We start from the raw sequence: 12,365 nt of genomic DNA on the forward strand, positions 1-12,365 counted from the left end.
CTTTCAGCCACACGAATGGTCTCTCAATCCAGAGGTGGCGACCAGACTTTTTCATCGGTGGGGTACCCAAGATGTGGACCTTTTCGCCTCCCCATACAGTTACAAGGTGAGCGGTTTCTGCTCCCTGTGCTGGGGGGCGGATGTCTAGCCTATGACAGATGTCCACTGGAGGAGGGATCTGCTGTACACGTACCCTCCTCTCCCGCTCCTCTTGAAGACCCTGCTGAAGCTTCAACAGGACAGAGGGACCATGATCCTCATGGCACTTTTTTGGCCCCGACAGGTCTGGTTCCCTCTCCTTTGGGATCTGTCGATCAGGGCCTCCAACTGGCTGGGGACCGCACCCAGTCTGATAATGCAGGGTACTCCGGTTCTGAGTTATCTGAACCTCCGGGCGTTGGCCCTGACGGCATGGATGTTGAGCGCTTAGTTCTTCAGCTCCTGGTCCTCTCAGATGTGTGTCTCCCAGGTGCTGGTGGCTTCTAGAAAGCCTTCCACCAAGAAGTCTTACAGTTTGAAATGGAGAAGATTTTCCACCTGATATGTGGGGCATAACTTGGATCCATTCACATGCCCCCTTCCCAGGCTGTTGGACTACTTGTGTCACCTTTCTGAGTGTAGGCTTCAAACCAGCTTAGTCAGGGTTCATCTTATTGCTGTTAGTACATACCATTGCAGTGTTGCTGGCACACTCATATTGGTGCAGCCTTTAGTAGGTCGCTTCGTGAGGGGCCTGCTCCAGTTAAAGCCCCTTCTTCGGCCTCCTTTGCATTCTGTGACCTTAACATTGTCCTGGTGCAGCTCATGCGTCCTCCCTTCGTGTTGTTGCATTCCTGCAACCTGAAGTTCCTCACCTGGAAAATTATATTCCTAGTGGCGATCACTTTGGCTCGTAGAGTCAGTGAGCTTCAGGCCTTGGTTATGTACCCGCCATACATAAGGTTCTTTCATGATTATGTGGTCTTGCATACGCACCCTAAAATTCTGCCTAAGGTAGTGACTGATTTCTTCCATCAATCAGTCCATTGTTTTACCCACCTTCTTTCCCAGCCCTTATTCCCATCCAGGGGAACAGGTTGTTCATACTTTGGCTCAAGAGGGCTTTGGCTTTCTATTTAGATGGCACAGCCGGTCACAGACAGTCCACTCAGCTCTTTGTGTCCTTTGACACCAATATGCTGAGGGTGGCGGTGGGTAAACTGACTTTATCCAACTGGCTGGCAGATTGCATCGCCTTCTGCTATGCACATGCATGCAGGCCTTCAGCTGACAGGCTGCATCAAAGCTCACTCTCGGGCCGATACAGTAAAGTCCGCGGGAGAGCGGGTGAACGTCCCTAGTGCCTCCTTTTGGACCGGAGCGGCGGCTGTCAGCGGGTTTGACAGCCGATGCTCAATTTTGCCGGCTGCAGGCCGACTTCAAATTTATTTATTTATTTATTTATTTTTACTTTTGGAAACTTTCTGGACCTCCGACTTAATATCGCCATGATATTAAGTCGGAGGGTGCACAGAAAAGCAGTTTTTACTGCTTTTCTGTGCACTTTCCCGGTGCCCGAAGAAATTAGCACCTACCTTTGGGTAGGCGCTAATTTCTGAAAGCAAATATGCAGCTTGGCTGCACATTTTGTTTTCTGAATCGTGCGGGAATACCTAATAGGGCCATCAACATGCATTTGCATGTTGCGGGCTCTATTAGGTTCGGGGGGGGGGGGGGGGTTGGATGCGCGTTTTCGGCCCCTTAATGAATATGGGGTAACGCTAGCACGTCGAAAACACGCGTCCAGTAGAGAGTTAACAGTGCACTCTGTTGGAGCGCACTGTACTGTATCGGCCCGTCTGTTTGTGCCATGGCGACGTCGGTGGCTCATCTGCGAGCAGTCCCTGTTGGAATTTGCTGTGCCACAACATGGAGTTCTCTTCACACTTTTGTGGCTCACTACTTATTAGACAAAGATGGATGTCAGGACAGTGCCTTTGGTCAGACCATCCTGCACAATCTTTTCCAGACCAGAACCCAACTCTTCCTGCCCTAGTATCCCTGGTTGGAGCCTGCCGACCAGCAGAGTCACAGTTATTGTTGTGCCTGTTGGCATCTTGTTTGGCACCTGTTGGTCTTACCTGTTCACAGTGACAGCCTGGAGCTTGGTAATCGCCCACATGTGAAGACTACCATCCTGCTTGTACTAGGAGGAAGTGCAGTTGCTTACCTGTAACAGGTGTTCTCTTAGGACAGCAGGATGTTAGTCCTGCTGTCCTAAGAGAACACCGCCACCCTGCGAAGTTGGGTTCTCCTTCTGGTTTATTATGTTTATTTTTTCGCTCATCTTTTCTCTGTGTTACGAGAATGAAGGGGGACCTCACATGGATGCGTGGATAGTGGCATGCTGGACACGCTCAGTGTGCTGGTCAAAACTTCTAGAAACTTTGACAAATGTTTTCCGTGCCGGGCTCCATCAGATGATGTCACCCACATGTGAGGACTAACGTCCTGCTATTCTAGGAGAACACCTGTTACAGGTAAGCACCTGTTTTTTCTTGCAGTAGTCTACTCTGCAGTGCAGTCTGGGTGGCTTACTCAATAAATTCTCTGCCACAACCCTCAGCTTGGGAATCCCTACATCTCATGGCTAATTCAGTCTGCTTATTGACAGAAAAAGCAAGTTTTCTTACCATAAGCAGTGTATTCGATAGATGATAAGATGAAAAAGCAATGCTAAATACCCACTCACTTCCCTGAAGCATTGACTTCCTAACTGGATTAAGCTCTGTTATCACCTGAGAATGCTCATGAGACAACACCTGCGCAGGAACTCGCATACGTGTTCAGTAGAGCTAAAAGTAGCTCTACTAGCTAGAAGAGAAGAGTCTGTTTGGTGCCGCTAGGTGATGTCACCCATACGTCATGGCTAATTCATCCTGCTATCTACAGAAAATGCCATTTATGGTAAGCAAACTTGCTAAATTCTGAACTGGAGGATTTTACAGAAAGTATTTGCTGAAACTATAAGAATTATTTAATGGGTTTGTCCTCTCTAATCACACTTAAATTTGCTGGCAATTTGTAATGTGGATGGTTATTCTAGTGCTTACCTTTTGAAATTTTCTTTATGATTACAAGTTTTGATCTTGTTCTGCTCAGAAATCAATCATGTAGATCATTTGTAGTGGTTTGGATTTATTTTGTAGTTGTGATATTGTCAGATGAATTATATCATAACCCAATTTTTATCCACAAACATTTATGCAGCTAAAACAGTGTTACAGCAGAAAAGCAGTCGCCCGCCCATACCAATTTCCAATGCAACCAAAAGAAGTTTCATGGCGAACTCATCCAGTTCAGCAGTTCCAGCTGATTTCCAGGTTTCTGTTCCAGTACCCTCTGAACCTTGTATCAGGTATTACCTGCACCCTGAAGATTCTGATTCTCTGTAAGTCTTGCTGTCTGTCTGTCCACCTGATATAATCACCCACACATACATTTCTATTTCATAATTTCACTTTCTGTTACTGCTTTATTCTTTGTGATTTGTGTGTTGCTAACCTTGCATACAAGACTCTTTGATTGTCAACTTTTGTCATCTTGGCTGAAGAATGTGTATTCACCTAGACTCAAATCAGCTTTGGAAATGATTATTGGAGGATGTATAAAAGCAGCTAGTATAGCTGGGTTTAAAAAAAAAAGGTTTGGACAAGTTCTGGAGGAAAAGTCCATAAACTGTTTTTAATTAGGTAGACTCAGAGAAAGCCATTGATTATCCCTGAGCGTAAACAACATGGAATCTATCTACTATTTGGCATCCTGCCAGTTACTTGTGTCTTGGATTGGCCACTCTTGGAAATAGGATACTGGGCTTGATGGACCCTTGGTCTAATCAGTATAGTGAATATTATGTCAAATATTTTCTTAAAACTTGGAACGTACAGTACATTAAAATGGTGTAATGCTCTAGGAAAGTAAAATTAGCTTTTTGTGTACCCTTAGTTTGGTATTTTATTACCCTTACTTACCTATGACTTTTGAATTTGTCTACTTTCAAAGTTGTCACACCCAGCATTTTAATTTAACTGAGTCCACTATTAGTATTACATCCTACATTACAAATATGGCAAGCAAGGAAGAGGAGCGAATGTTTGTATTTAAAGTAGTTCAGTCTGTAAATATGTATAAATCTGGAATAAAAAGGAAATTTGTAAGTAAAATTAATTGATGAAGCAGAAGAATAGAAGGCTTGGTAAGTATTTCGAAGGAACTCATCAAATGTTAGTGCTTTGGAAGGCTTATTTTACAGAGCTGTTCTGTTTAATCAGCTTGCTATCATTGTCTGCATTTTAAAAATCACTTTCCTGCCATTGCTATGGACATAAGACCATAAGATTTCCCATATGGGTTAGAACAAAGGTCCATCAAGCCCAGTATTCTGTTTCCAACAGTGCCCAATCTAGGTGACAAGTATCTGACAGAATCCCAAAAGGTTGATAGATTCCATGCTGCTTATCCCATGGATAAGCAGTGGATTTTCTGAAGTCCACGTTAATAATGGTTTATGGACTTTACTTCCAGGAACTTATCCAAACCTTTTTTTAAACACAGCTACACTAACAGCTTTTACTACATCCTTCAACAATGAATTACAGAGTCCGATTATGTGCTGAGTAAAAAAAAATATTTTCTTCTGTTTGTCTTAAATGTATTACCTTGTAACTTCATTATGTATCCCCTAATCTTTGTACTTTTTGAAAGCATAAACTGATTTGCATTTACCTGTTCTACTCCACTCTTTTTTTTTTATAGCCCTCTATCATATTACCCCCCTCAGCCATCTCTTCTGTAATCTAGAGTCCTAACCTCTTTAATAGTTCCATCCCTTTTATCTTTTTGCTTGCCCTTCTCTGTACCTTTTCTAATTCCACTATATCTTTTTTGAGATGCATTGACCACGACTGCACACAATACTTAAGTGTGGTCTCACCATGAAGCGATTAAAAAGGCATTATGATGATATCCTTTTTTTTTCTCCATTCCTTTCTTAGTAATTCCTAAATTCTATTTGCCTTCTCTGTAAACTGAGAAAAGGATTTCAACATAATGCCCATGATGATGCTTAGCTCCTTTTCCTGGGTAGTGACTCCCTTGCATTGATTGTGTAGCTATAATTTGGTTTGTTCTTCCCTACATACATCATTTTGTACTTGTCCACATCAAGTTTCATCTGCCATTTCGATTCCCAGTCTCGCAAGATCTTCTTACAGTTTCTCACTATTTTTTGTGATTTAACAACTTTAAGTAATTTTGTATCATCAGCAAATTTTATCTTAGTGTACAGACAGGTTAATCCACGACCACTGGATTATGCATATATATTAGGCACCGTACCTTTTAAATATGTTATTAACCCCATATATCTTAATCCAAGTTAATTCGACCTGTTCATTGTAAGACATTTACTTGTCATTGTTATTGTTGAGAATGTAAACCGAATTGATCAATAATTCTGTTATTGGAAAGTCGGTATAGAAAAATGCTAAATAAATAAATAAATAAATAAATAAATAATAAAAAAAAAAATATATATATATATATATATATATATATACATACCCCTGCACTGATATCAGCCCACCAGTATTCTCCATCTCCAGCAGATGGTAGACGTGCATCTCCCTACTGTATTACAAAAAAAAAAATAATTTAAAGTAGGAAATTAATTCACCCTGCTCTCCTGTGGTGATACCTTATGGTCCCTTCCTCAGTCGAGTTTTCCTGAGGTGATATTTGTGGATCTCTCCCTCAGTAGAGTGCCTTGGTCTGGTAGCTGGTTTTCCAGCATGGTGAAGGCCTTTGCCCTCTCCCCCTGCAGCTGGAAACCAATTCTATACTCAGTTGGGACTGGCTGAGCTCAGGTAAAGAGTAAATATTAAAAAAAATAAAAATAAAAGTTGGGGATTCCATTCCCCTTCTAGTCTAGGAGTCTCAGTGTGCTGATCCGACATCCATTCCTGCCTCCGGGGGAGTTGGGGTAGCTTGGCGGGTTGAGCAGCCTTTTAGGTAGGCCACGCTCTCAGGCTTTGCTCAGACGCGGCATGGTAGGCCGTTGCAACGTTCACGCGCAAGTCTGCCACAAAACGGTGTCTGATGTTGGCGCCCAGGTAGATGCTCAGCTGGGCGCCAGGTGCACGCCTACCTGGGCCACACACTGGGCGCCTAATTTTGGGTGCCCATAGAGTGCGTGCTTATTGGATAGAGCTTATTTTTGGGCATCCCGTCCGGGCTTGCTTATTCAGAAGTGCAGTTGGGCACACAATTGTCAGACGCATTTGGGAGCGTGCTGCTAGTGGGTATTTATCCAAAGTGCTGGTAGCAAAAAAGCCTAAGCACTTTACCCTTTGTGCTGCTTCCATGTTCAAGCATCTCAGCCTGACGTCCCCTCTAACTTGTGTCAGTGCTGCTTGGAGGCTCAGGGAGAGTTGTCTCCGGCTGATTTTTGCTGAGCCCAACCCTTCCCTGAATGATATGAGAATGGGACCAGAGGGGGACCTTCTCAGGTTTCACCTGGTTTTGGGGCTCTCCTAACTGGTTCGTTAGCAGGGGAAGGCAACTCAGTGGGCGCAAGACCAATGTCCCCTGGTTTTGGTATGGATCTTTCTGCCCTTTCGTGGGTGGAATTTTTTCAAAGGCTGCAGACCTTTCTTCAGACACAGTTGGCAGAGCCAACCAAACCTAAGAGTTCAGGATTTCTGTCTGTGGATCACCGCACACCTGGTGCCATGGGTAAGCGTCTGAGTTCATCCAGAGCTGCTGCAGGTCATACTAATACGGACCCAGATGGCACAGTTTTTGAAGGCGATCCTTCCTGGAGATATGGGGAAATTCCTCCAAGGTTGGAGCTGTATAGACTATGCTGAGTTTCTTTCATAGAGATGAGTCGCTGGCTCTGATCACCTATAGACTGAAGATGCTGGGGGTGTCGGGTGCCGATTCCATGTCTGAGCCAAAGAAGAATCCCATTTTAATTTCTTTGCGTAAAGCATTATGGATGCTGTTCAAGAACTGATTGATCTTGAATGGGGCACCCCTGAAAATAATTTTAAAGGGGGACGTGCCTTGGTAGCGCTGTACCCCCTGGATCCAGCAGCGAGAGAGCAGTTGCGTTTTCTGAAAGTAGATGCGCTGGTGTGTGCAGTCACCAAGCAGACGACTATCCCTGTAGAAATGAGAGTGGCATTGAAGGATGCACAGAATAGGAGAATTGAGGGTATCCTCAAGCAGACCTTTGAGGAGGGTGGCAATGAATTTGCAGATAGCCTCTTGCTGCTCCCTGGTGGCTTGCTCTTGCTTCTCTCTCAGGAAGTCAATGAGTCTGGCTTGAATTCCAGGGCAGTGATAGAACTGGCAGCCGTCTCTTTGGTGGTTGCAGGCTGCGACCTGGTCTGCATTTCTGTCAGAGGGTGGCTTTGGTGACAGCAGCCAAGCATCAGCTGTGGCTGAAGAATTGGTTAGCCAGTACAATTTCAAATTAATGTTATGAAATTGCCTTTTAAAGGATCATGCTTAGTTGGGAATGATTTGGAAAAAATGGTCAATATGTGGGGTGAGTCCCAGGTTCCTCGGGTACCAGAAGATAAAAGGCAGGCGCTGCACTCGTTCGGCATGAGATGTCATGCTAGGGGTTTCAAATGTTTTCGACCCTACAAAGGAGCAGCTTCTCAGAGGGCTCGATCTTTGGGTAGGTCTCAGTTCTTCGTCCCAGGCAGCCCAGACAGGGCGCAGACTTAAGCAGCGGTGCCCCTCCAACCTCCTCATTGAGGGGGTCGTGCTGACTCATCCCTGGGAATAGGAGATAGGGGGTCCCTGCCTTTCTTTTTATTGAAGGTGGGTCGAGATCATATCAGAACAGTGGGTTCTGGAGGTGATAAGAGACGGCTATGCTCTGGAATTTCTCAGCGCTCCTAGGGATGCTTTCATGGTGTTTCCCTGCAGCTCTCCACAGAAGAGACAGGCAGTGGAGTGTATGTTCTCAACGTTCCTTAGCCTGTGGGCCATGATCCCAGTGCCCATGTCACAAGAAATATGGGCCGATATTCCATTTATTTTGTTGTACCCAAGAAGAAAGGTTCCTTTTGCCCCATCTTGGATCTCAAGGGAGTTAACCATTCTTTGCGAGTGACTCGTTCCCGCATGGAAACCTTACACTTGTTGATAATGGCAGTTCAGTCGGGGGAGTTTCTTACGTCTCTGGATTTGTCAGAGGCAGATCTTCATATTCCCATCCTTCTGAAGCATCAATGTTTTTTTGCATTTCACTGTTTTGGGACGACATCAGTTTCGAGCACTACCCTTCAGTTTGGCCACCACGCCCAGAACCTTCTCCAAGGACATGGCGGTGGTAGTGGCACTGTTGAGAAAGGGTGGCATTCTGGTCCACTCGTACTTATATGATTTGCTGTTGAGAAAGGATGGCATTCTGGTCCACTCGTACTTATATGATTTGCTAATTCGGGCCAAGAGTATGAAAGAGTCTTCAGGCCTCGTGCAAGGTGATCTCCTTGCTACAGGAACTAGGTTGGGTGGTGAACCTGGCTAAGTGCAAGCCATCCCAGACCCTGAGTATCTCGGTATTCATTTTCATGAAGCAAGGTAGGGTGTTCCTACTGGAGATCCACATTCAGAAACTGATGGAGCAGGTGTGACTATTGACAGAAATAATACTTCCGATGGTATGGTCTTATGTACAGGTGCTCGGGTTGATGGCATCCATCTTAGACGTGGTTCTGAGGGTAAGCGCACACTGCTTGCACGTTGGAGTCCACAGTCTCAGGACAACTCTATACTGCTTCACTAACCAGTGGAGATCAGCATTCAACTGCAGTGGTGGCAAGCAGATCATGTAAGGAAGGGCGTTCCCCTATGCTAGTACTCAAAACGGATGTGAGCCTTCAAGGTTAGGGGACTCGCTGTCAGGAGTTGACGGTGCAGGGGTGCTGGAGTACAGAGGAGACTCTCTGAAGCATCAATCGGCTGGAAGCCTGTGCCGTTCAAGGAAATAACCCAGCTCATGGAATAGGCAGAAGTATATCTTCAGGAGATCTCAGCCTCACACATTGCAGGAAAAGACAATGAATGAGCCGACTTTCTCAGCAGACAGTCTGGATCCAGGAGAATGGGAATTGTCAAATGAAGCGTTCTGGCTCATAGTAGGCCACTGAAGTCTCTCGTTTCTAGACTTGCTGGCAATGTCACACAGTGTGAAGGTTCCTCGCTTCTTCAGTCGCAGGAGCACTGACAGGAGAGGATTACCTTGGTGGCTGAAAAGAATTGGTAAGTACCGATTGGGGAAATTTGTAGAACTTAACATTTTTAGGGAGAAGTAAACTATTGGAGTATATTATTTAGTTTGTTTGTGTCTGTATTTTAATAGCTAGTCAGAGGGCAAGCAAAAACCAGGAGTTTGTGTGTTTGGCTTTCCCTTTCACCCACCCCTAGCTCATCCTTTAATTTATAGGCAGGTGACACTGACACAAAAAAAAAAAATCAGCCTTTTAACTTAAATTGAGAAATTCCCCACTATCAAGAGTTTAATCATTCCCTTGTAAGTCATTACCAGATAAATAGTGAATACACTAATACATTTTAAAGATCCTAATTGTAACATTCCTACTTCTGTAGCAACCTAAACTTAACTAGAAACTGAACAAATTTAAGATGAAGGCAGCAGTCCAGCAGCAAGAGGGGGCCTCCCAGTCTTTTGCATAGTGTCACATGTATGATTTTTTACCCGACGGTGAGACGTTGTACATGTGTACCTGGTGCAAAGAGCTCCAGTCTCTCAGAAAACGAGTCCGGGATCTGGAGGAGCTGAGGCAAACAGAAAGGGTATATAGATGAGACCTTCAGGGACATAGTAGCCAAGTCCCAGCTCCAGTCTGGCAGCCTTGGTGCTGTCTTGGAGGAGGAAGGTCTCATAGGAGAGCATCAACCTAGTGCAGCAGGAAACTATCCTGTAGCAAGGACCTGCTCTCCAGGTGGTACCTTGTCCTCTCGCACTGAGGGATGTCTCTACCTCGGCTACTGCCCAGGAGGGAAGGGTTAGGTCAGCCATAATAGCTGGTGATTCGATTATTAGGAATCTAGATAGCTGGGTGGCTGGTGGGCATGAGGATCACCTGATAACGTTTCTATCTGGTGCGAAGGTGGCATCACCTAGATAGAATTTTAGGCAATGCTGGGAAGGAGCCGACGTTTGTGGTACATGTGGGCACTGATGACATAGGAAAATGTGGGAGGGAGGTTATGGAATCCAAATTTAGGCTCTTAGGTAGAAAGTTGAAATCCAGAACCTCCAAGGTAGCATTCTCTGAAATGCTCCCTGTTCCACGCGCAGGTCCACAAAAGCAGTCTCAATGCATGGATGAGACTATTGTGCAAAGAAGAGGGATTCAGTTTTGTAAGGAATTGGGGACGGGGGAATCTTTTCCGAGGGATGGATTCCACCTTAACCAGGATGGAACCAGGCTGCTGGCGCTAATGCTTAAAAAGGAGAGAGAGCAGCTTTTAAACTAAATCAAAGGGGAAAGCTGACAGTCGATCATCAGTAGTGCATGGTTCGGAGGGAGGTATCTTCAAAAGATACAAATGAAGCATTAGAGTTTGGGGCACACCAACAGAGAGGTTCCAATAATAAGAAAAGTAGTCCTAAGTGCTTATAATTAAAAACTCACCTGAGCTAAAAGATTCAAATGTATCCCTGTCGATTGAAAAGCAGAATGTTAATACAAACAAAAAAACACACTTTAAAATGTCTGTATGCTAATGCAAGAAGTATAAGAAGAAGAATTAGAGTGTATAGCAGTGAATGATGACATACTTAATTGACATCTCAGAGACGTGGAAAGAGGATAACCAATGGGATAGTGCTATATATACCAGGGTACAAATTATATCACAGTGACAAAGAGGAGTATCTTGGTGGCGGGGTGGCGCTTTATGTTAGGGATTACATAGAGTTCACAGGATAAAGATCCTACATGAGACTAAATGTACCATTGAATCTTTATGGTTAGAAATCCCTTGATGTTGGTGAAGAATATAGTGATAGGAGTATACTACCATCCACCTGGCCAAGATGGTGAGACGAACAGTGAAATGCTAAGAGAAATTACGGAAGCTAACCAAATTGGTAGTACAGTAATAATGGGAGATTTAATTACCGTAAACAAAAAAGGGGAACTGAACTTTAATTCAAATTATTACCTATAGTGACGGTGTCAGCAAGCCAGACATTGTGATTCAATCCCGAATCCAACCGGACCTCTAATCATTCACCATCACTTAAAACACTATTTTATTATTTTTGTATGAAACTATTTTTGTATGTGTTTTTCTTTTTCTTTAAAAATTAGTCATTGTTACTTTCTATACTGAATATGAATTGAGTGTAATTATGAAGAATTATTTCAAAAATATGAATGTTCAGTTCCTAGGGGGAGTGGTTCGTATATTTCCTGACCTTGCAAAAACCACGCAAATACGTAGGAAAGATTTCTTAGTAATGAGATCCGAGGTTTTAGCACTAGGGGCTAGCTATACATTACGCTACCCCTGTAAGTGCGTGATGAAACTTTCAGGGAATACCTATATTTTCTTTAGTCCTGAACAATTACGCTCTTTCCTGGATGCTCGTATACAGCAGCCACAATCATAAGGAGGGATCTAAATTTGTGCCTAGTGTATGTCAGTCTTTCTTCATAATTTTGTTTTCTTAATGTTCTCCTTGTTATACACTCCTCTCCTGCATTTCCTATGAATGTTTAGAGATTCACTAAAATGCAATTTTCTAAAGATTAAATTAGATCTTAGATATTAGTTTCCTTTGTAAAGCTAAAAATGTAAATCTCTTGTGTTTCAAGCAAAGTTTTACTTTGTAATATGTTGAAAAATTGGAAAATAAATAAATTAAAAAAAAAAATTAGTCATTAAAGACTTATATAATTCTCTCCATAAATGACGAGAAGACAGGAAGTAGCTGGCATTCTCTCAAAATATTGTATACAAAAACGCCCAACACGGCCGATGTTTCGCTTATTAAAGCTTCCTCAGGGGCATCTAGATGGATATCAGCATGGGAGTGTTTTGCCGATTCAAAATGGACCTGACGTCTCAAACATTCTTCTGCATCGCAGGGGTTCACTCCCATGCTGATATCCATCTAGATGCCCCTGAGGAAGCTTTAATAAGCAAAACATCGGCCGTGTTGGGCGTTTTTGTATACAATATTTTGAGAGAATGCCAGCTACTTCCTGTCTTCACGTCATTTATGGAGAGAATTATATAAGTCTTTAATGACTAATTTTTTAAAGAAAAAGAAA

At 43.6% G+C, this 12,365-nt stretch overlaps 1 protein-coding gene across 1 annotated transcript in view; it reads left to right on the forward strand.

Annotated features, from left to right (window-relative positions):
• The window catches only part of CAMSAP1 (calmodulin regulated spectrin associated protein 1), a 239,507-nt gene that overhangs the window by 120,528 nt on the left and 106,614 nt on the right, over window positions 1-12,365 (forward strand). The window contains 1 exon segment of the mRNA XM_029612075.1: window positions 3,250-3,430. Within this exon segment, the coding sequence (XP_029467935.1) occupies window positions 3,250-3,430 (181 nt within the window).

Source organism: Rhinatrema bivittatum, chromosome 8 (genome assembly GCF_901001135.1).
Source record: "Rhinatrema bivittatum chromosome 8, aRhiBiv1.1, whole genome shotgun sequence".
NCBI lineage: Eukaryota > Metazoa > Chordata > Amphibia > Gymnophiona > Rhinatrematidae > Rhinatrema > Rhinatrema bivittatum.